The 23,220-nt window shown below is 54.6% G+C and overlaps 1 protein-coding gene across 2 annotated transcripts in view; it reads right to left on the reverse strand.

Annotated features, from left to right (window-relative positions):
* Positions 1-9,483: 9,483 nt before the first annotated feature.
* The window catches only part of SLC45A4 (solute carrier family 45 member 4), a 74,021-nt gene continuing 60,284 nt past the window's right edge, over positions 9,484-23,220 (reverse strand). Inside the window, exons 3-8 of one of the 2 annotated variants that reach the window (XM_060115594.1) lie at positions 17,003-17,191; positions 15,471-15,650; positions 13,850-14,883; positions 13,003-13,102; positions 11,717-11,928; positions 9,484-10,353 (exon numbers count right to left, since the gene is read on the reverse strand). In XM_060115594.1, the coding sequence (XP_059971577.1) occupies positions 9,991-10,353; positions 11,717-11,928; positions 13,003-13,102; positions 13,850-14,883; positions 15,471-15,650; positions 17,003-17,191 (2,078 nt within the window). In that variant the 3' untranslated portion in view covers positions 9,484-9,990. The remainder of the gene's footprint in view (positions 10,354-11,716; positions 11,929-13,002; positions 13,103-13,849; positions 14,884-15,470; positions 15,651-17,002; positions 17,192-23,220) is intronic. The other variant, XM_060115595.1, reaches the window with a different exon arrangement.

Genomic DNA, 23,220 nt, shown 5'->3' on the forward strand with positions numbered 1-23,220 from the left:
TCAAAATACACCATTAATGTGGTGAAAAGAGAAACCACAGACAGTGCTACATCCGACAAAGACTTGTATCCAGAATATATAAAGACCTCCTACAAATCAAAAAGAAGACAAACACTCAATTAAAAAATAGGCAAAAGACACTTCACTAATGCTGAGCAAAAGTAGACAGACACAAAGGCTACGAACCGTTTCCATTTATAGAAGTTCAAAACAGAGAAAAGCAGTCCATGGTGATTGAATTCATAATCAGCGGTTGCCTGTGGTACGGGGTGTGTGGGGGATTGATCTGGAAGGCATCAAGAGAGCATTCTCTGGAATGAAGGAATTATTCCATGCAGATCGAGTGTTTGTTAGTTACTCAGGTGTAGGTATTTGTCAAAACGCTCATGGAATTGCACACTTGCACCTGTGTGTGTCACTGTATGTAAATTCACCTCACTTAAAAAACAAGACTACAGGGGCTTCCCTGGTGGCGCAGTGGTTGAGAGTCCGCCTGCCGATGCAGGGGACACGGGTTCGTGGCCCGGTCCGGGAGGATCCCACATGCCGCAGAGCGGCTGGGCCCGTGAGCCATGGCCGCTGAGCCTGCGCGTCTGGAGCCTGTGCTTCACAACGGGAGAGGCCACAACAGTGAGAGGCCCGCGTGCCCCCAGAAAAAAACAACAACGACAAAAAAACAAGACTACAGATTCTACGGCTGTTAAAAAAGAATTAGGGAATATTTTTGAATTTGATACCAATAAATTTGACAACATAGATGGAATGGAAAATTTATGTGAAAGATATAAACAACCAAAGCTCATTTAAGAAGAAATAGATAACTGAATAGGCTTATTTACGATATAGAAATTTAACCCATAATTTAAAACCTTCACAGGAAGAAAATGATATAAAGAATTCACCGATGAATTCTTCCAAATATATAAGGAATAAATAATACAAATTCTACGATAATTTTTTTCATAAAAACAGAAGAGGAGTTGAATGCTTACTATCTCATTTATGAGACTAACATTACCTTGCTACCAAAACCAGACAAGACATTACAAAGAAAAAAAATACAGACTAATTTCCCTCATAAACATTAAAATCTTTACAAACAGTTTAGAAAACCAAATCTAGCAATACATAAAGAGGACATTACCTTAAGATCAAGTGGAATTCATCGCAGGAATGCAAAGTTGGTTTAATATTCAAGACCAATTGATGTAATTCACCATCTTAACAAATGCAAAAAGAGAAAACACAAGTTCATCTCAACAGATTCAGAAAGAGTATTTGACATAATTCAACATCCATTCATGTTAAGAACTCTCAGCAAACTAGGAATAGAAAGAAACTTCTTCAACTGGGTAAAGAGCGGCTACCAAAAAACCCACAGCAAACACAGTACTTACTGGTGAAGACTGAATGTTTTCACTGTGCAATCAGGAACAAGGCAGACTGCTTTCTCTCACAGACTGGGAGAAAATATTTACAAAATATATATCTGATAAAAGACTTGTATCCGTAAAACTCAACAAGGAAAACAAACCAACTAAAAAACAGGACAAAAAAACTAGGTTAGACATTTCACTAAAGATATACAAATTGCAAACACAGGAAAAGATGCTTAACATCTAAGGAAATGCAGATTAAAACCACAATGGGACACCATTACACCACCCATAGAGTGGCTAAAATTTTTTAAACTACGCTGACTAGGATGCTGACAAGGATGTGCAGAGACCAGAGCCCTCATTCGTTTGACTGTGGGAACGCAAAATGGTAGAGCCCGTTCTCAAACCCATCAGAAAAGAGTTTGGCAGTTTTTATAAAGTTAAAAATATACATACTCACCAGCTGGTCATTTGACTCACCAATCCCTCTCAGGTATTTATCGAAGAGAAATGAAATGTACATTTCATTACTATACACACAAGTCTCCTACTCAAATGTTCCCAGCAGTTTTATTCATAATAACCCAAAACTAGAAACAATCCAAACGTCCATCAACTGTTGAATGGATAAACAAATTGCAGTACATTCATTTCATGGAATACTCCTCAGCAATAAGAGGGAACAAGCTCATGGTGCCTCAATAATATGGATGCATCTCAAATATTTATGCTAGGGACTTCCCTGGTGGCGCAGTGGTTAAGAATCTGCCTGCCAATGCAGGGGACACGGGTTCGAGCACTGGTCCGGGAAGATCCCACATGCCGTGGAGCAACTAAGCCTGTGCGCCACAACTACTGAGCCCGAGTGCCACAACTACTGAAGCCCACGCGCCTAGAGCCCGTGCTCCACAAGAAGAAAAGCCACCACGATGAGAAGCCCCCGCACTGCAACGAAGAGTAGTCCCCGCTCGCCGCAACTAGAGAAAGCCCGCGCACAGCAACGAAGACCCACCACAGCCAAAAATGAACAAATTAAAAAAAAAATTACGCTAAATAAGGGAAACCAATCACAAAATACTGCATACTATTATATTCCATTTATATGAGACTCAAGAAAAGGCAAAAACTATAGTGAGCAAAAGCAAACGAGTGATTGTCACGCATAGGAGGTGGGAGAAGGGAACGCCTACAGAGGGGCACAAGGGAACTTCTTGGGGGGACAAAATATGCTGCCGTGAACATGTGTACAGAAGTTTTTATGTGAACATGTGTCTTCTTTTGCCTGGGTCTATCCCTAGGAGTGGAATTAACGGGTTGCATCTTAACCAGACGTGTGTTCGACTTTTTGAAGCACTATATCACGCTTACAGTGCTGGTTACACTCTCTACACATTTATCCGAACTTATCATATGGCACACTTAAAATTGGTCCATTTTACTGCCTGTAAATTATACCTCAAGAAAGCTAATTTGTTAAGCAAAAATAAAGGTTGACATCAAAGAGACAAAGGAGGCAAATCATGATGACGCCTGAATTATACCCTTTCCTGATGCACAGTGCTCAGATTAACGAAATGACACCAAAGGTCTACTCACTTTGTGCCATGCAGACCCAGCCGAGGCCGACGTCTCCTATGTGCATTGCAGCAGCTGTGCCGGGAACGGTGTCACTCTGGATCTGTCACCTACCGCCAGGAGGGCGTGTGATGGATATGCTAGTTGCCGCCACCCCACTCGGCAAACGTCCTCTGTGGTCCTTCAGGCTGGCTCTCCTTCTTCAGGGTCCTGCTGCTCTCCACCCTTCCGGGACCCTGGGAAGAGACCTACTCTTGTCTTTGAGAGTGCGTATGTGTGTTTTCTATCATTTCTAAGGGCCTGGAAAAGACACTGTGTGTGCACCTCCTGGTATCTCAGAGCTCAGTTTCCTGATCTAAAAATTATAAGTCTCTCCATTTTGTTGGCAGAATCAAGCACGTAACAGAATGATGTAAAAGAACTGTGCAAATGGGAAGCATATAAAAGCTTTTTAATTAAAGCCAATGTGTCCTCTAGACTGAGTTTGAAGCCAAATGTGAGATTTCTAAGAATTCAACTCTCTTCACTAATAAATTTTTCTTCTCCCACTCCCAGGAAAATCCTAAAGCATACTTCCCAGAAACACAAATTAGTGAGTTTTTAGAACTCACTTGTTACATAGATAGATAAGGTATAGACAGACAGTTTAGATAGAAAATAGATAAGGTAGATAGACATAAATACAACTTTTTTTTTTCTGATTTTCCAATAAAAATGAAACAAACACCCCAAACAAAAACCCCTGTTCAGGGGGCTTCCCTCGTGGCGCAGTGGTTGAGAGTCCGCCTGCCAATGCAGGGAACACGGGTTCGTGCCCCAGTCCGGGAAGATCCCACAGGCCGCAGAATGGCTGGGCCCGTGAGCCATGGCCGCTGAGCCTGCGCGTCCGGAGACTGTGCTCCGCAACGGGAGAGGCCACAACAGTGAGAGGCCCGCGTACCGCAAAAAACAAAACAAAACAAACAAACCTCTGTTCATACTGTTAAAACAATGTAGTAGACCAATACGTGCTAATAAGGAAAGATGATCAACTATTTTGCGAAACAAAAAAACGTACATTGCAAACTCTACATAGTGTGGTCCAATTTTTGTACAAAAAAAGATGGTTTCTGCTTTAGCACATGTGGGACAGATGTGGAGGCGTGCGGGTTGGACGGGGTCTGGGGCACTGCTTTTCGTTACCTACCGCCCGTGTGTGTGCGTCCTCCAGCCAGTGGCCTGCACCTGGGCCAGGTGAGGCGTGGCGGCCCCGCGCCACGTCTCGCGGGCTTTGCACATCCTGGGCAGGGGCTGGATGGACACCAGGGGGCGCTGCGCGCTCGCTTAGCCGGGAAGAGGATGAGGGCGGGGCCCCTGGCTCCAAGCCCCTCCCCACGGGGAGGGCCCGCCTCTCGCTGCCTGCACAGCGGCAGGAGAGGCAACGCGCGGACCCTTCAGCCCCCACGACAGGGAGGCACGACCCCCTTGGTCCCCACGGCAGGGAGCTGTGGCCAGGTTCTGCCCGCGGGGGCTCTCAGGGCACAAGCGCAGGGCCAGGGCCTCCCAGTTTCCATCCTCCTGATGCCCAGGCACAACCCCGGGACCCCGTGGCGATCTCGCCCCCAACCCCACCCCGCCGAGGGTCCAGGCCGGCCCCTTCGCTCCTCCGGCATCCCCAGGCAGGCCTCCCCAGTGCCTCAACTCAGAGCCAGCCTGCGCCCCACTGCAGGTCAGCAGCCTCGGAACAAATCGACCCATCCTGCGTTCATCTCTCACCGGCTGCGTGACCGTGGGCGAGCCCCTCCCCCTTCCTTTCTTCTGTTGCCAAGTGCAAGGTGGCTTGCAGCTGCCCAGGGTCCCACCCAGTCCGTGTGGCACACACCCCATGCCTGATGGCAGCTTGGCCGCTCCCTGGCTGGCTGGTGGTAACCAGGGCCGTTCCTGAGCTTTCCCCGCTTCCCTGGAAGGCTCTCTTACCAGCTGTCAGGACCCCATTACCCACCCAACAGGACAGGCCTTGGCAAGGAAGGGCTGCCAGACATTTGCCCACACCTGGCCTGGGGCCCCAAGCTCGGGGTCTGGCCTGAAAGAGCTGTGTCAGGTCACCAGCAGCTGGGTGGTTATCATCCCCAGCTGGCTCAGCCTGAAGCCCACCTGAGCCAGGTGAGGTGGGCCGAGCTGAGACCCCCACCCACCCACCCAACCCCCTCACCTCTGGCAGGTGCCCTGGAGGGCCTGGGAGTTCTGACACGGGCCCTCAGGTTTGGGGCTGGGAGAGCCTCTGGGGACACTTCAGGAGCCCTTACCTAGTCCACACCCACTGGCAGCCCTTGGTCAGAGCAGGGCAGTCTCTGTCCTCCCCACAATGGACCCACCCAGGTTCCAGGAGGGCAGGAGGCGGGCCTGGGTCCACAGCCCAGCCACAAGAGGGCAGAGGGAGGGGTTCTGGAGAAGTGACACAGACACACCCATGCTGTCACCTGGCAGGGAAAGGTTTATTAAGTTTCAACCACAGAGTGACAGAGCGAAACAGACATAGGGAGAGCCTGGTCTACACCGGAAAGTGAGCGTGTTACATAGACAGGACCTCACGCACCGGGAAGGGGCAGAGAGCCTGGGTATATCCCCAGGACCTGGGGCTCCGCACCAAGACACAAACGCCAGGCCGCTGGTGCCCACCTAATACAAAATTAAGTGATGTGCGAATTACTTTTCTTTATAATCCCTTTTCCTCATAAAACGTTATGTGTTTAACACACACTTATATCACTGCTAAAATCAGCAAGAGCTATTATAGTGCTCCAACTTAATTAAGTTGATAAAAAAAAAAGTCCTGTGGCCAGTTCACAATGGAACTAAATTAAGTTTTGTTCCGAGATGCCTGGGGAGTTCCTCTGGCAGCAAGAGGCATTTCCAACAATTGGGTCATTCCGCCGCCAAGAGACAGTCTCGGTCCACAGCACGTGGAGCTGTGCCCCTGGCAGCCCAGGGTATGGCAAGAGGGCAGGGTGGGCACTCAACTCGGTGGAGGGCCCAGCGGAGGCGGCCACCCCCGAGGAAGGGCTGGCCAAGGGCCCAGGACGGCGATGGGCGGCCCCCCACGAGGAGGTAATGACAACAGCCCCCAAACGTACCAGGTGCCCAAGGGCCGCGCTGAATCGACACCACTCCGCTGACAGCTGAGCCCCAGGAACGCTCAGGGGGTGGACCCCCGCGTTAGCCCTGTCAGGCAGGCCTGAGGGCCCAGGCCCGGAAGCGGGCAGGAGATGGATGGTGTGTCCTAGAAGCAGCCGCCTGCAGATGGAACACGGAGAGTCGGGCACGTCCGTTTCTGGCAGCAACCTTCCCAGGAGGCCCCTCACAGGGCTGCCTGCGCTCCCAGCCGGGGCGGCCAAAGGTGGACAGAAGCCCGGGTGGAAGCCCAACAGCTCGAAGGTGGCTCATGTCCAGAGAATGTGGTGTCTGACAGCCTTGCTCTGCACAGCTGTCCCCGTCACTGGCTGCTGCGCGCCCTCAGCCGCACAAGGGATCGGCTGGCACCTCCTGGAGCGTTTTTCAGCCCAGGCTTCAGAGGCCTGTGGTGCCCAGAAGGCGAAGGCTGGACAGAGAGGACGGCCTTTCCCCACAAGCTCTACCAGCCACTCCTGCCCCCGCAGCCTCTCAGAGGCTCCACCTTGGGGTTCTGGGGGGCCAGGGATCTACGTCTCCACACACTCGAGCCTTTAAGAAAACACACCCGAGGACTATTTGGAGCCAACGACCCCGCCGTCCTGCCTCCCTCTGGAGACACTGCTGGTCGCCCCCCCCCAGGGGCCCCCCAGCCCCCCAGGGAACATCGCAGTGCTGACCCTGCCGACGGAACGGGAACAAGGTCCCACCTGGCCAACCCCGGTGGCCTCTCGAGCCTCCCCCGCGGGAGCGCTCCCGCACGGGGCAGACCCCCGCCGCGCGTTTGGGGCATTGCTTTGAAAGATTCTCCACTCAGCGGACTGTTATAGGGAAGCAGGGGTGCAAACCAGACCTATGTTACCCTATTTTGGTAGGAAGTCCATTTATACGACACAGCGACCAACCAAATCCCTGCCAAGCCCTCTGCTCAGGGACACCGGGCCCTGAGCGGTGCCCGCAGACCCCCGGGGCCCACAAAGCCAACTCCAGGGTCATCTCTCCAGCATCAGCCACCCGGCCAGCCTACCCAGGGGTTGTCACAGCCCACTGGTCACAGCCTGACCAGTCCCCTTGGCCGGAGCACCAGACAGAGGACCTTTCGAGTTAGCAGGCCACAGAGGACCGCTCTGGGGCAGTCGCCCCACGTCGCCCTGAGGTACAGCGATAGGAAGCACACAGCCCTGAGCCACGGTCAGCGACCACCGCGTGCAGGCAGCCCGCCCACCCTGCCGCTCAGCTTTTCTTAAGACACAAGGTGACGACAGAGCTTCAAGTCAGTGCGACCTGGGAATAACCTCCCGGCAAGGAAGGAGCTAAGGTGAAAGCGCTCAGGCCTTGCCCGCTCGCCCCCAGGCCGGCTCCGTGGCTGCCCCTGATCCAGACCACAAGGCACCTGCCCTCCCAGACCGACACAGTAAGACACACTTTGGTCACAAACATCCCAAGGGCTTTGAAATCTGTAGTACCCAATGGCAGCACACTCACTTCTGCACGGAGCCGCCAACAGTGGCCACGCCCTTCCCTTCGCGGGCCTTTATCACAAGCACTTTCCAGCATGGTTCTAACAGTCACTTCAACAAATGTCCTTTGATGTCTTCGCTGGTTCAGATCACGATCAAGTTTAAGGCTGAGATCTCCAGGGTCAACACGCTTTTCAGGTGATTGTCTAGCCACAAGCCCCTCTTGCTCCTATAAATCGAGCCCCAGCCGGACCCTGGGGGCCCTGGGTCTGGAAGGGAGCGCTGGCTGTGGATAGGGGCGGGCCCGCGAGGGGTGGCCCTCTCCCCACCATCCCCGCCACCCCCCATATATTCTCTGCTCTCCGGCCTCCCCGTTTTCTAGCTGCCAGGAGACCCCTCGAGGAGCAGCTAAACGCAGGCTGCGATTGAATCACAGCAGGAGGACCTACCATCCGAAAGCTATGAAGGCCACTGAATTGCATATAAGTGACCTGCTGGGGGCACCCGCCTGGTTGGGGGGAGGGGCGGGGGCGAGAGGGAGGGTGTTGAGAAGCACACACCGCATGGCCGCTGGGTCAGTGGGGGCCTCGGGAACCCCGAGGGGGCCTTCAGTGGTGGGAAGGACCTTCCAGTCCAAGCACGAGATTCCCAAGGCCATGCTCCAGCAATGATGTCATCGAAAACACTCCCATCTTCTGGTCGGTTCTCTGTGATCCTGGGCTTCTGAGGGAGGACACGTGGCCTGTGGACACGTCCGACATGGACAGGCACCGCTGCTCCCTGGGCACAAATCACAACCTACAAAGCGCCACCAGCAACGGAGAGACGGGGCAAGACCAGAGGCTGGTCAAATACATTAAACACAGCTATTCCCTTCAACACACAGAAAATTCAAGTACTTTATTTAAAAACTGCTTCATTTCATCTTGAAATATATGTTTGCTTTAGAATGATCATATTGCAGCATGATTCTCATGCATTTTAAAGTACTTTATTTAAAAAAACATCAACTTGAGGCAGCGAAGTATTACAATCCTCTCACTTTATCCGGGTAACGGGCGGGAGGCCTCCCTCTTTCTCCTGAGATCAGTAAACCTAGACTGACCGTTCCAAAGAAGAAAAGCAGAAACTGCTTAGTTATAAAGAGAGTGTGGTTTGAAAAGCATTTCCAAACAGCTGCAGCATGTGACGACCGTGCTTCCCCGGGGCCCGAGTTTGATTCTCCGCTGAAACCAGAAACACCGCGCCGAGTTGACCCGTGGACCGGACCTTCCTTCTATCCCAAGACCCACTTCTTCACTGTGAGGTGGCTCTGATTCCAGTGGCCAGCGGGGTGAGCAGGCGCAGAGGTCAGAAGAGTGCAGAGTGTCCGGCGTGTGGGCCTGGTGGTGGGGCACCACGGGCAGAGCCACACCGGGAGCTCTGCCCTCGTGATTTCCCCCACAAATGGTTTAAAGACAAACCAAAGTGCAACGCAAGAATCACAGCCTCTCCAGGGAGCTTCGGACAGGACGACGGGCAGGAAGGCTGAGCACGGGCAGCAACACCCAGGTAGGCCCGCAGGCAGGGGCAGGTCTGCTAGTTCAAGGGCTACCCCGGCGCTGGCGGCCCATCCCAGCCCGCTGGGCGGGGTGTCTGGAATTGGCCCCTGTGAGTTGCCCTGGTCACCCCACGAGAACCCAGGGGCCTTGCCTCCTCCTGGCTTTGCTGTCACTACTACTGCTGCCCGCTGCCCACGAGCGGGGCTGCCCGGGCACAATGCGGCAGACTCTCAGGAAAACAGGAGAGAGATGCTGTGCTTCCAAGAAAACCATAGTTTCAGAAAAAAAAAAAAAAAAGAAGAAAAAGAAAAAAAAATTTTTTTTTCTAAAGTGATCATAGAGAAAAATACTCTCCAATAGCTGCAGCACCAACAAAATGTGATGAGCTCTGACAGAACGTCCGAATACCTGTAGGCATCCACAGGGAAAAAAATTGGATAAAAATGTTTTAGTCACTGACTACATGGCTGCTATCTGAAGAATTCAGATAAGATATAGCAAAATACATGAGATATTTTTTGTTTTCAATTATAACTTTAGAAATAGCAAAATTCTTATTTTTTTCTAAATCACTTATGGTCTATGTTGTAAATCTGGTTTATACTTTTAAACCATGCAGAGTAATATACCTGCAGAGTAAAAGACAAAGTTGAAATTAAAAGATCTTTTCGATTAAAAAAAAAAAAGATTTCAAATGATTCTTTTTAATTGTGGGAAAAGTAATTAACGTGGTATTTCTGCCTAGCGGCGCAAAGCTACCCTCCAACTACCGAGCCTCCAGTCTGGTTTGCACTGCCGCTGGCCACAGCAGCCAGCCTGCAGGGGCGGTGTCCCCCGCCCCTCCCCGCCTCCCTGCCCACCCTGGAATGTGTGTGCACGGGGTGTGGCTCAGACCATCGACTCGGTCTCCCTGAGCCCTTGCGGGCCCTCCTTCCGGGACAGCTTCAGGACTGTGGGCTTCTCGATGCTGCTGCTCCCGCCTTCGCCCAGAGCCTGGGAAGACAGGCCCTTCTGCTCTTCCTTGGCCTCTTCAGACCCCTCTGGATAGATGACCAGGAAGGTGGCCGTCAGGAAGCCCAGGAAAGAGCCCACAGAGGCCACCATAGGGATGACGCGCACAGTCCCAACCGCATCGACCACGCTGCCCAGGGCGGAGGCCACCAGGATCTGGGAGATATAGACCTGGCAGGAGAGGATGGCACAGTCTATGCCAAAGCCACGCTTGGAGTTCCCGGGGCTGTGGTGAACGTACTGCAAGAGAGGAGGACACAGGCGTGAGGGCCGGGGGGTCAAGCCGTCGATCATCCTTCCCAGGGTTTGAACATTAAGCTCAGAAGCCTGGACACAAAACCTGCCTTCCCCTCAGCCTGCTTGTCCCCATCCTCACCCAACTTCTATCGAACATGGAGTATTGGAGGTTCTGGCCATTACGATAAGGTAAGGAAAATAAATTAAACCTATTAAGAACTGCAGTATACGTTATATACTGGAGTATACGTCACTTTGTTATACAGCAGAAACTAACACACCATTGTAAAGCAATTATACTCCAATAAAGATGTTTAAAAAAAAAGAACTGGAGGGGCTTCCCTGGTGGCGCAGTGGTTGATAATCCACCTGTCAATGCAGAGGACACGGGTTCGAGCCCTGGTCCGGGAAGATCCCACATGCCGCGGAGCAACTAAGCCCGTGCGCCACAACTACTGAGCCTGCGCTCTAGAGCCCACAAGCTGCAACTACTGAGCCTGCATGCCGCAACTACTGAAGCCCGTGCTCCGCGATGAGAAGCCACAGCAATGAGAAGCCCGAGGACTGCAACAAAGAGTAACCCCCTCTTGCCGCAGCTAGAAAAAGCCTGTGTGCAGCAATGAAGACCCAACGCAGCCCAAAATAAATAAATTCATTAAAAAAAATACAAATGAGAAACAGAAGTATTGTCTTTAAAAAGAATTGGAAAGCAAGAAATAAAGCTCATTATCCATGGATGATGTGACTGTGTATGCAGAAAGCCCAGAAGGATCTATAAATATACTATAACAATTAATAGAATACACCATATTTAGGGAATATCATAAATGCTCAATACTATAAACTTTGAACTCTCTCTAAATTGATATATGTAATCAATGTGTTTCCAATAAAAAAAATCCCAGAAGCTGACTAACATTTAAATGGTCAAGAATACCCAAGACCATCTTAAAGAACCAAGCTGAAGAACTTATACTTCCAAGTTTCAGGTCCTATTATAAAACTACTTAAGACAGTGTAGCATCATCTGTCTAAAGACAGACAAACCCATAGAAGAGAATACAGAGATCCCCCCAGACAGAAACCTGACTTGTGACGATCACGGCACGGCAGTGCGGGTGGGGACGCTGGGTCACGTGGCCATCCCCATCCTTTGTAAGGAAGCCATAAAGTTCTGATCTACCTTAGACCACACACACGAAGTCTACTCCAGGCAGGCCACAGGCCGAGGGTGCGAGTGCGAGGGAAGACGCGAGCAGGAATGTCCCATGCAGCAGGGCTGGGAGAACCCCAGAGCCGCCCACAGCTGGTGACCCTGCCCCAGGAGCTCACCCACCAGCCCCCCATGCCCCCACTGGCCACACACCTCCTTGATGTCGTGGTACTGCCCGAGCAGGGCATACGGGCAGTAGGAGATGCTCATGGACACGATGCCCATGGTGCTGATCATGATCATGGCCACGTAGACGTTGGCAAACATGGCCATCACGGCTGTGCCAACGGAAAAGCCCAGCGTCCCCAGCACATAGATGACCCTGATGCTCAGGTCATAGTTGTCCAAGTACTTCTGTAGCAGGGCTGCAGAGAGAGAGGCCACCACGGTGACTGACAGGCACCGCCCACTCGCTCCCCTCCCTCTACCGCTGCGCTCAGCCTGGCCCAGGAACAGGTGGCCGCCCCTCCTCTTTGCCTGCCAGGCCACCACGTGGTGCTCCCCAACAGGCCACAGCTCACTGTGCCCCACTCGGCTGCCGGGGCTCCGCACCGCAGAAGGAAGGCAGCGCTCTTGGTCCCAGACCCCATGACCTGGTGCTGTCCTGCAGCTCCCTGGGACCTCCCTACCCTGCAAGCTCAGGCCTTACTGATCCTTCCACCAGTCCAGGCCCACTCGGCACCCTCTTGGGCCCTGTGCCTGGTCCTGCCTCGAGCACCCGAGTTGTTGCTGGTTTTCCTCGCGAGCACCCACCCGCTCTGGGTCTGGAAGGACAGACTCCTGCTCACCCTTCGTGATCCAGCCCTCCTGAGAAGTCCTCCATTAAAGCATCGACAGCACCGTGACCGTCACGAAGGCTGCCCGCTGCCCCTGGCCGTTATCTTGGTCATCCTCATGTAAGAGCACAGGCAGGGGACCCGGCCCAGGCTCAGCCCAGAGACACCCCTAACTGCGTCTCTGCCCCGTTTCCAGAAGCTGTGCCAGCATGTCGCTCCTGGGACTGAAGCCTGTCACTCTCACCCCCTATCCTCCAGGACACAGGATGACTCCAGGGAAAGGCTGCTTGTCTCCTCCAGCCACCCTGACCTCCAGCAGGGCCCAAACACACCGTATGTGCTCAGGCAGGACCCAGGATGCCTGCCTCACCTCCCCCGGCCTCCTGGCTGAGGGCACAGCTCCTGCAGTGCCGCCACCCCCTGAGCCGTGGTCAGACCCCTCCCCGAGGAGCCTGGGCAGGTGCTTGCCCAGAGGACAGCCTGCGGCGGGTCTCAGCACACCGGTTCCCGGTATCAGACGAAGATGGCTTATTCCCAAGATGAAGGTGAGTGGACTTCTATGCTGCTGTCCCTGAGGGGTGGACCTGTCTGGTCAGGGCCCACGGTCTTTCCAGTCATGGAGCACGTCCAGACAAACGGCTCACCTGACCGGGGGACGCTTACCTGAGCAAGTCGCACCGGTGGCCGCGTAGATGACCAGACCCCAGCAACCCATCTTCACGCCCGCGTTGTAGGCCTGCCATGCAGTCGAGTTGGATGGAGCCTGTTCCAGAAACGAGACTGGGGTTCAGGGGGTGGGGACAGCGTGCTGTACCTCCGGACAAAAGAGGTCATTTACGGGGAAATTTACATCTCGACTGCAGGCAAGCCGTGTAGTACGGAGGAAGGAGCAGCCACGACCCTGGCCGGAACCTGTGGTGGATCGTTTGCAACCCCCCAGCCTCGCTCCTGTCCCACGCCTGGCGGATGCGACTTGCAGCTCCTGTCTCTACCCTCTTGGAGCCCAGAGGCCGCACGAAGCAGCTCAGACAGTCCAGAATGGTGAGGACCACGTGGGGCGGGAAGGCCTGAGCCTGCGCTGGGACCATCTCGGACCTCCTGGCCCGACTCTGGGCGACACGAACACAGGTACGAGTCAGCTGATGATGCCACGGGGACTAGGAGCCACGCCCCGCTGGCCCGGCCACGAGCCAACAACATCGCTGCTTTAACCGTCCGTACGCGGCGTCCGTACGCGGCGTCCGTACGTGGCGGGAGCGGGCCTTCCTGCCTCAGGCTCCTTGGCGCTCCGGCACTTGCCGAAGCCTGCAGTTTGCTCGCCGCGGACCCCAGTGTGAGTGCCCTCTCGGGCACACATGACGACTCCCGACCGTGTTAACAGAGGCGCACTCTGGCTGGCTGCCCACCACGCACCCCTGCAGCTTTGGGGGCGGCCTGCTGGGCGCCGGGGCACCAGGCTGTCACCACAGCCGGGCTCTGCCCACCCCCCCACAAGTGCCTGGGCGCTCACCTTGGGGTCCCCCTCAAAGATGACCTGGCCCATGAAGTCGGTGTAGAACACGGCCTCGGCGATGACGGAGAACCAGGTGAGCAGATGGCAGAGGCAGAGCCGCACCAGCTCCTGGGGCATCTTCAGCATCGACAGCCAGAGCAGCCGGACGGTGGTCTCGCCCTCGCCCTCCTCGCTCTCTGTGTCCCCGCTGGACGTGGTGGCCCCGCTCTGGTTGCGGCGGCGGCAGCGCTGCCGCTGTCGCTTCTGCAGGTCGTACAGGTCGCTCATGCTGCGCGAGGGCTTGATCAGGACCACGGCGTTGGCGCGCCGGTAGCGGTAGCGGTGGGACCCGGTCTTGCCGTAGTAGGAGAAGGTGCTGGAGGCCTGCCGGCGGAACATGTGCCGGCGCCGCCGCCCGGAGCCCGCCGTGGCCGAGGGCTTCATGTCCACCCGGCTGCAGCCGCTGAGGCCGCCGCGGGGCGGGGAGCCACCTCCGTTGGGGAGCCCGGCCGTGCTCAGGTGGTTCTCCAGCAGGGTCTCGTCCTCCCCGGCGGGCTCGCAGAGCAGCGGGGGCAGGCGGGGCGGCCGGGCCCGGGCGAGCTCCTGGCTGGTGCTGCAGGGGGTGCCAGGGTAGGAGGCGTCGTGGAAGATGGAGGGCTCGATGTCGTGCAGGAACAGCAGCTCAGGCTCCAGGCCCAGCGTGGCATCCGGCACGTGCAGCACCGAGTCGCTCTTGCTGCGCACGATGCCCGCGTCCAGGTAGTCCAGGGCCAGCTCGTGCGCCGACTGCACCTCGTCCGGGAACAGGGCGCCGCCGTCCAGGGCGCCGGCGCGGGGGCCGGGGGCCGGGGCCTCAGCCGCGTCCACGCTGCGCTCCTGCTGGGGGCTGTACTGCTCCTCGTCGATGCTGAACAGGTGCAGGGCCACTGACACCGAGAACACGATGGCCGCGAAGAAGAAAAGCACCTCGTTCTGCGTCCGGAACCAGGCGCCCAAGAAGGTCTGGGTCCAGTCCAGCCCCCCCAGCACGTAGCCGACGGCCCCGCCGAGGCCTGAGGGACAGGGCGGAGCAGCAGTGAGCGGCGCAGGCGCCTCGGCCCTCAAGGAGGGAGCCGAGCTGGGGGGTACCCGGACGGGAGTTCAACCCCCCACCACCACCACACACACTGGGGTCCAGGGCCGCCACTCAGAGAAAACGGGGGGAACAAGGAAATGAGGAACGACACCTGAGCCCGGGTTCGGAATCCTGACCTGACAGGTTCCTGCTTCATGAATTAGGACAGAATCAGGCGGCTGCCCGCCCGGGGAATGCTCTCCGTGCTCACCACCATCCCCTGAGCTCACATTCCCACATTCCCTCGGATGGGAAAGCTGCCCGACTGCAGGGGGTGGCCAGCACAGGGCCCTGGACTGGGGCCACCTGGCTAGCATGTCCCCCGCCCCAGACCACAGTCACTTGGCCCTGCCAGGATCCCAGCTCACTGCCTCACCCACCAGCGTCTGAGACAGTCTTAAGCAGAGGCCGTGGGAGCAGCATCCGCCAGCCCTGCCGACCTCAGACAAGCCGGGTAAGCACTAGGGGAGGGCAAACGCGGGGCCGGGGCCTGGGGACAGGGCCGGGGGCAGGGCGCGCTCTCACCGGCAGAGAAGGCATGGATGTTGAGGGCCATGTCCTGCTCGTCACTGTCCACCACGTCCAGCAGGTAGGCGCGGATGGGCCCCTCGGTGGCATCAGCGCTGAAATCCAGGACCACCACCCCCAGCACCGTGAGGACGATGCCAATGGGCTGCCGGTTGGGGACATCGCCGAGGGACAGACCTGACAGGGCACAAAGGAGCAGCCGATCTCAGACCAGTGGCAGGCGGTGACCTCCCGGGGAGACAGCGGCCTCCCGCCCCAGCCCAAAGGGCACGTGCTCCTCGGCACAGCCTCCCCTTACGGAAGGAGAGTTTTGTCTTTCCTGACTCCGGGAAGGAGGCTGTGAGCCGTAATCACGCACCTGCCTCAGCTGAGTCTGGCCCTGAACCCAGAGACCAACCTGCTCCCCTGACAGCTGAGCTAAAGCTGGTTTTACTGGATTCACCGCCGTGGGACCGAGGGGCACTCTGTGCCCAAAAGTGATGAGGGGGCACTGGGCTCATGGTCTGGAACCCAGGACTAGCCTCTGAGCTCTGCAGATGAGGCAGGTCTCAGACACACCCACCCTGCTTGAGGGCAGGGAACCTGCTGGCTACCTGGACCCTGCAATGCACGGGAGCAACACAGGCGCAGCAAGACAGAGGGCACCGGGCCGGAGCTCCGAGCCGCTGCATTTGGGCCACAGTGGGCCGGGCCCACCTGCACACACAGGTCCTTGAGAAAGCCACAACATGCCCTCTAAACTGTGCCCGCAGGTGCCAGGAGGGCGCCCCCCCGGACTCCTGATCCGGGGGCATCTGGATGGAGGGGAGGTGGATGGGCGCTCCGCTCAGGGAGGCCTTCCTCGGCCGCCCCCCACCAAGCTGGCACTAAGCTCGCCCCAGGCGGCCTCACGCAGCTTCTGAGCCGCTGAGCGAGGCTCTGGCTGCCCAGCAGTGTTTTCTTTCTGCGCCGCCCTCCCCAGTTCCCGAGCCTCCCAGCATCCGTGACCCCCGCCTGAACTGATGCAGACTTGGGGAAGGCTCGCCTATGTCAGAACACAGATTAAGCCTTCGACTTACAAAGTCGTTGCCAGAAAACAGGGTTTTGTTGTTCACGAGTGCTGACGGTTGCTCTCAAGCAAAAGCTATTTTCCCACATGTAGTTGTTTTAATTGAAAACAAAACAACAACAAAAAGAAGCAAAACAAACCACGAGTACACGAAAGAAACAAACAAAAAAGTATCACACTAGGTCTGGACATTTTCAATACCAAGCCTAAGAAAAGGAGAAAAAAAAAAAGAAAAGATAATTTCTGAAATAATGCTGGAAACAGGACGTGGTGTCAGATACGCATTAAAAACAAACGGATCACAACAGGAAACGCTGCCTGAGAACAGGTTCCCACGGCGTTCCCACGTGGGGCCCGTGGCCTGGCCACAGCCCGGGCGCCCAGGGCTCTGCACAGCTGCCCAGTCCGGGACCAGCCGGTCTCAATTCTTTACACCTGCACGTCTTACGGAGTCCCGGTCAGGGCTGTGCAGGACACTCACCGATGGCAGAGCCGTTAAGGAACAGGGCCACTCCGAGGAGCACGCCCACGCAGAGCGCGAGGATGAACGGCCGCCGGCGGCCCCAGCTCAGGGTGCACCGGTCACTCGCGGAGCCGATGAGGGGGGTGAAGATGAGGCCAAGGATGGGGCTCAGGAACCAGGTGAGGCTGTAGTAATGCTCCGGAAGGCCTGCAACAGACACGCGGGCCGTTACACACGTGGGCGGGCGCGCTGCAGACCACCTGCCCCAGGCAGCTCGGGTCACGTGCACACACAACCCTGCCAGCTAGAGAGCCCCCAGGCAGACGTCCCCACCTGCCAGGCCCGGTGTCTGAAATCAGCCAAAGCCCGACGGGGAAGCATCAGGTGGCCCGAGGCCAGACCTGGGCCGAAGAGCCCGTGTCCTGGGACCTGCCTAGGGCGCACTCGGCAGGCGGGCACAAAGCGTACGGCGCAGGACACAGGACCCAGCGGGCCCCGGCCGCCGTGCACACGTGGAGAGGCACCTGCAGGGGCGGTGGCACGAGGGCAAGACCCTCTCATTCCTCTGGCACTGACCAGGGCCTGGGTTCTCGGGCTGCTCAACGCCACCCTCGGGGACCAGGCACTGAGCCCGTCAGCCCAGAACAAGGCAGGCGGGGGACTGACGCTCGGCTCCCGGGATCCTGGGCCTCACAGCTGAAATCTATCACAAGGGTCCTGCAGAGGGGCCTCGCAGCCACTGACACACTAAATGACCCCAGCCGTGGACTTCTGAGTGGCTACTGAGGGGTGGCAAGAGGGGAGGCCACAGTGTGTGTCCAGCTGGAACCAGGGGGGTTGTGTCCGGTGCTTAATCCTCCTAACTGCCCAGGGAGGCAGGGATTACTGTATCCCTTTCACAGACGGGAAATCGGAAGCTCAGAGAGGTTTAGGTAGGCAATCTGCCCTGGGTCACAGAGCGAAGAAGTAGGAGCCTAGGACTTAAACCCAGGGCTGCCTGATTTCAAAATCTGTGTACCCCCCGCCCCACTCTACATGCTTCTTCCCTATAACACAAACCCAACGCCCGGTGCCACTGGAACAACGAGAGACGAGTCTGGCTCGTTCATACGCAGGACGACACGGCGGAATCCCACACACGCTGGGTGCACAGGGCCCACGCTGTGGGTTCCACGTACATGATGTCCAACGCGGCTACAGGAGTGTCTGCTGGCAGAAGCCACGGTGTTGGTCGCCCGTGGGAGGGGCAGGGGCTTCGGGCTGGGATGTTCTGATCTTGATCTGGATGGGGGTCCCTGGAGACAACTCACCCAGCTGGAGACTTGGATCCTGCACCTCTCTGTATGTCATACTTCAATGAAGAGTTTACATAAAAAAAATAAAAGCGTGCCTCGGCACCCCAGCGATTGTTAGCTAATGTTTTACACCACCAAAGCCGCTGAGAAACGGAATATTGTGCTGAACTACTAAGAAAAATAAACTGTGTAGGAGGAGGAAATCGTTTTCAAAGGAGGAGGGAAGCACCTTTCAAAATCGTTGCTAACATGCCCGTTAAAATATTTACGCATTCAGCCTAGAATTCAAGGTGTCGGCCTCGACCTTTACACCACACAGAGCCTTAGGAAGGGCGAATTCTGTTCCTGATTCAAGTCAGCAGAACGTACTGGTGTTTCAGGAAATGAGAAGCCTGCCCGAGTGTGCTCCGCTGGCGAGCGGTGGTTTACATGGTAGGCCCGGGTCCTCGGCGTTCACTGTCAAAGCCAGGCACCGGGGAAACGACAGCAGTACCGGCCACATCGGCCACGCCGACACTTCCTACGCTCAAGAACGCACAGTGTCGAAGCATCAGGCTTCCCAAAAACGGCTCCCTCACAAAACCATTTAGCGGGTGCGGTGTAGTCGGTTTCAGAGAAAGGAAAGCATTCTTACCCCAATGGACAGCCTCTTAGCTATTGCTGGGCTTTTCAAATGTCACAACTTTACTAATGAACGGTGACGAGCTTGGTGACGGGGCTCCGTGCAGAGCTGCAGCACGCATGCACTTGCACACACGCAGGCATGTGTGCACACACACGTCGACCCCCTGCCGTGCCTGCCGTCTCCCCTGGGCGCCTGGCCCTCCTGCTTCAGGCACAAGGAAGTGTTCTGGACTTCTGCACCTGCTGACTCTCAGCTCCCTACCTGGTGCCTCTTAGAACTCTGAGGGGGTCCCCCACCCAGGAGGCTCCCACTCACGGGGGCTCACCACCACTGCTGTAATTCCACACCTGCTGAACCACCTGTATGCGTTCCCAAGAGACGGGCATCCCTGAGGGCGGAGACCCACAGAGGTACCAACGACTGCTAAACTGAACCAAACCCGAGGTGTACCTGCAGCGGGGTCAGCCTGAAGACCCCAACCAACGACCTCTGACCCTGCGCAATGCTGCTGGCCAGCCCCCAACCCGGGTCTGATCTTCAGCTGTGGTTGGCCACGCCACCCGCTGGTGCCCTCACGCGCCAGGCCTACCATCTGCCCCAGGCCACCTTCCCCATCCCCAGCCAGCCCACCACACACATGCCTCCTGGCATCAGTCATCTTGGCTCCCGGTCTTGAACGCACTCAGCACTGGTCCAGGAGCAGGGGGACCGGGCACACGACACTCCTGGGACTGGCTGTGCTTGCTATGCCGTGGGGGAGCGGTGGTTCCTGGCCTTGCCAGCTTCCAGTCCCAGGGAGACGGGCATTAGCAAACTCACCAGGCGACAAGCATCTCAGGGTGACCCGTGGCGCTTCAGGGACTGAGCGGGTCGGGAGGGCAGCACCCTTGAGTCTGAGGGAGAGAAGCGGATGGGGTGCCGGGCAGCGGGGGCAGAGGGGGTGGGTGTTTCTCTGGCCATGGCAGGTGGAGCTCTTCACAGAGCAGAAGGCCCTGCGACCCCGGCCGGGCCTCTCACAGGGGACAAGGGACGGGAGGTGTGGGACCTGCAGCATCATCCCACGCACCTGCCTGGATGTCGGGGACACGGGAGGAGTCAGCACTGGATCCCTCCTGGCACCTCAGCTCGGCGTGGCCGGAGGGAGGCCGCTGGGCAGGGCGGCCAGCAGGGCCCCACTGTCATCCCGTCGCTGCTCAGAGGAAGGGTGTTCGTTCCAACCCCTCTTCTTCTCAAGGTCAATGCTCTGGAACACGACTGAGCAACTCTGTGGCCCCTTTTTGTTAAGAAGGTTGCTACGTTGTTTAATGGTCGAAAAAGATCAAAGTAAGAACATTTCCTGACATGTTAAAAAGTGTCTGTAAATAAAGTTTTATTGGAACGAGGCCACACTTGTCCACTGATGAACGGCTGCTTTGAGCTCCATGGCAGAGCTTGGAGCTGCTGCTACAGAAATGCGGCCAGAGCGCCAGGAACATTCACTCCGGCCCCAACAGGAACCGCCCGCCAACCCCTGCTCTAGATGCAGCGCGGTCGTGTGTTGTCCAGGGTTTGTCTGTCTCCTGAGCTGTGCTCAGTCGGCCCTATGACTGCGGAAAGAGGGGTGTGGAATTTCCCAACGATGACTGCGAATGACTGCTGGATCCTGCCCATCCTGCCTCACCCGTGTCTTAGGCTCTGTTGCTCAGGAGCACACGCACCTCACTCCTGAGCCCCTCTTCCGTCCTGTGAGCTGCCCTCTGTACCCCCGGCAGTGCTTTGTCTTTATCTGGGGTTAATACTCCCCCGCCAGCCGACTCAGGCTGCCTGCTCCCACCTTTTCACCTTAACCCCTCTGCGTCAGTCACGGTGTTTTACAAGAAGATGGGCGGGTCTTGCTGTTCCATCCACTCTGGTGTCTCCCCTTGCTGGGCCGATTCGTCACTTACATTTAGAGTAACTGCTCACGTGGGTGACGTCAGGGCTGCCGTTTTACTACTTGCTTCCTGTCTGCCCCCTCCTGGGGTCTCTGTTCTTCTTGTTCCTGCCTTCTTTTGGTTAACTGAGTATTTCTCCACATTCCATTTTAATTTACACATTGGCTTTTTAGCAGTGGCTGCTCTAGAGACTGCATTACATGTCAATTTTCAGTCTGTTAGTGGATATCGTTCACATCACATAAGAAATTAGTGACTGTCTGTGCCCGTTTACCCTAAGCCCCTTTATGTTGAAGCTGGAACACACGTTTCATCTGCAGACATGATAAACCCCACGCTGTGCTGTGAGTTTTACCTTAAACTGTCATTCATTTTAAAAGAATTAATAGGAAGCTGGTCTTTTATTTTTACCCACCCATCTTACCATTTCCATACCCTTCCTTCCTTCTTCCTCGAGATCCCAGTGTTCATGTGGTATCACTTCTCTTCAGCCTGAAGAACTGTTTTTAGCTTCTTCAGCATTTCTTACAGAGGTCTGCTGATGACAAATGCTCTTAGAATTTACCTAAATTCTCTTTATTTCACTTTTTGTTCCTAATGGATATTTTTGCTGGATACAGAACTCTGGGTCAACTCCTCTCCCCGCCAGAACTTGAAGACACAATTCCACTGTCTTCTGAGAAGGCTGTGACAGCCCACATGACTACATACATGTCTTTTCTTCCTCTGGTGCCTTCTACATTTCCCCTCTGTTGCTGCTTTTCAGCAGTTTGACTACGGTGAGCCTAAGGCGAGGCTCTCTTTACATTCATCCTGCTTCACAAAGCTGTAGATTTAAGCTTCCACCAAACTTAGGAGGTTTTCAGTTATTTCTTACTTCACATTTTGATGCCCCATTCTCTCTCCTCTCTTCCGGGACTCCAATTACACGTATATTAGACACTGTCCCACTGCTTCCTGAAGCTCTGCTCATTTCTTTTTTCAACCTTTGTTCTCTCTGTTCTTCATATTAAGTCATTTCTACAGACCAATTTCTTAGTGCACTGAATCTTCTCTCGTCCCTAGGTTAATTTTTATTTCAGATACTGCATTTTTCAATTCCAGAATTTCCATTTGGTTTTTTAAATAGCTTCTATTTCTCTGTTGAGATTTTCTACTCTCCACCTAGAGCCTGTTTTTTCCTTTATGTCCCCGAGAAGAGTCAGAACGTGTCTGATGATTCCAACTCAAGTCATCATCTTGGGGTCAGGTGGCTTGTGGCCTTTTCTCTGGAGTGAAGGTCATGTTTTCTCATTTTCTTTTCTCCCCAAATGTCTCATAGTATTGAGTTGTAGTGTAGACATTGTAAAACGATGTGTGGCAGAGACTATATTCTGTTACATTCCTTTGATGAACAATGATATATTTCCCCCCCCCAAAGGTCAATAACTGGACTTTGATGAATAATTCTGGTAAAAGCGTTTCTGCACAGATATGCAGGTATAAAACACATATAAAAAATGAACATAAAGATTCCTTCTCTCCTTAAGTACATCTTAGAACAGCCATGACTAAGTTTAACTTGATATGTATTTCAGAGCTTAAAAACTCAAGAAATTAATAACAATTTTTTGCACAGTTTAACTTGAGGCACATGTGTTTATTGTCCTAACACTGGAAATACTTTCTTGACATTTGATTTGATACTCTTATTGGTTAAGCTTTTGCCTTTTAAAAGTTTTCTTAGGAGAAAATACAAGAAGAAAGTATCTATCCAGATTACCCATCACTCTTTGAACATTACTTAGGAATAACATGATCCTAAAATAGGTCAATTTTGAAAAACACTTGACAAAATGCTGGACTGTTATTCTTCTATTCAGGATCTCTTTTTTGAAAAAGAAATGAGTATAAAAAAGTAATTTTGTCCTGACATTGGTGGGATGAGATACATTCGCACTGTTCACAAATCCAACATGTAAGTGTCTGTTTTAAATGAGATCAACACTAACAGGTGACAAGAAGAAGAGCAGCCAACTTTAGGAGACGCTCTCATCCCACCCAGTCCCTCTTGGGTTTTACCAGCGCTGATACTTCTGTTTTAACAAACAATTAACTTGGCTGGACTCGAACTCAAAACTGTCTCCACTGTTTTTTTAGCTTTAGCTAAAATCTGTCCCATTTCAGGAATTGCCAAGAGATACGAGCAGAGATGACAAATGGGATTAGGGGTTTCCCAGCTCTAACTCTGCCCTTGGGTTCGGATACCCAGCTGTGTTTTAGCCCCTCTGGGTGGCATCATGTGAGGCCAATCTTCAGGGAAAAAGCCATAAAGCACAATGGGAAGCTCACCGGGTGCCCGGCCGGCCCTTCTCCTATTTTGGATGCTCTCTAGTGCTGACAGGCATTAGAGGGGAAACTGCA

This window comes from Mesoplodon densirostris, chromosome 13 (assembly GCF_025265405.1).
Source record: "Mesoplodon densirostris isolate mMesDen1 chromosome 13, mMesDen1 primary haplotype, whole genome shotgun sequence".
In the NCBI taxonomy this organism is placed as follows: domain Eukaryota; kingdom Metazoa; phylum Chordata; class Mammalia; order Artiodactyla; family Ziphiidae; genus Mesoplodon; species Mesoplodon densirostris.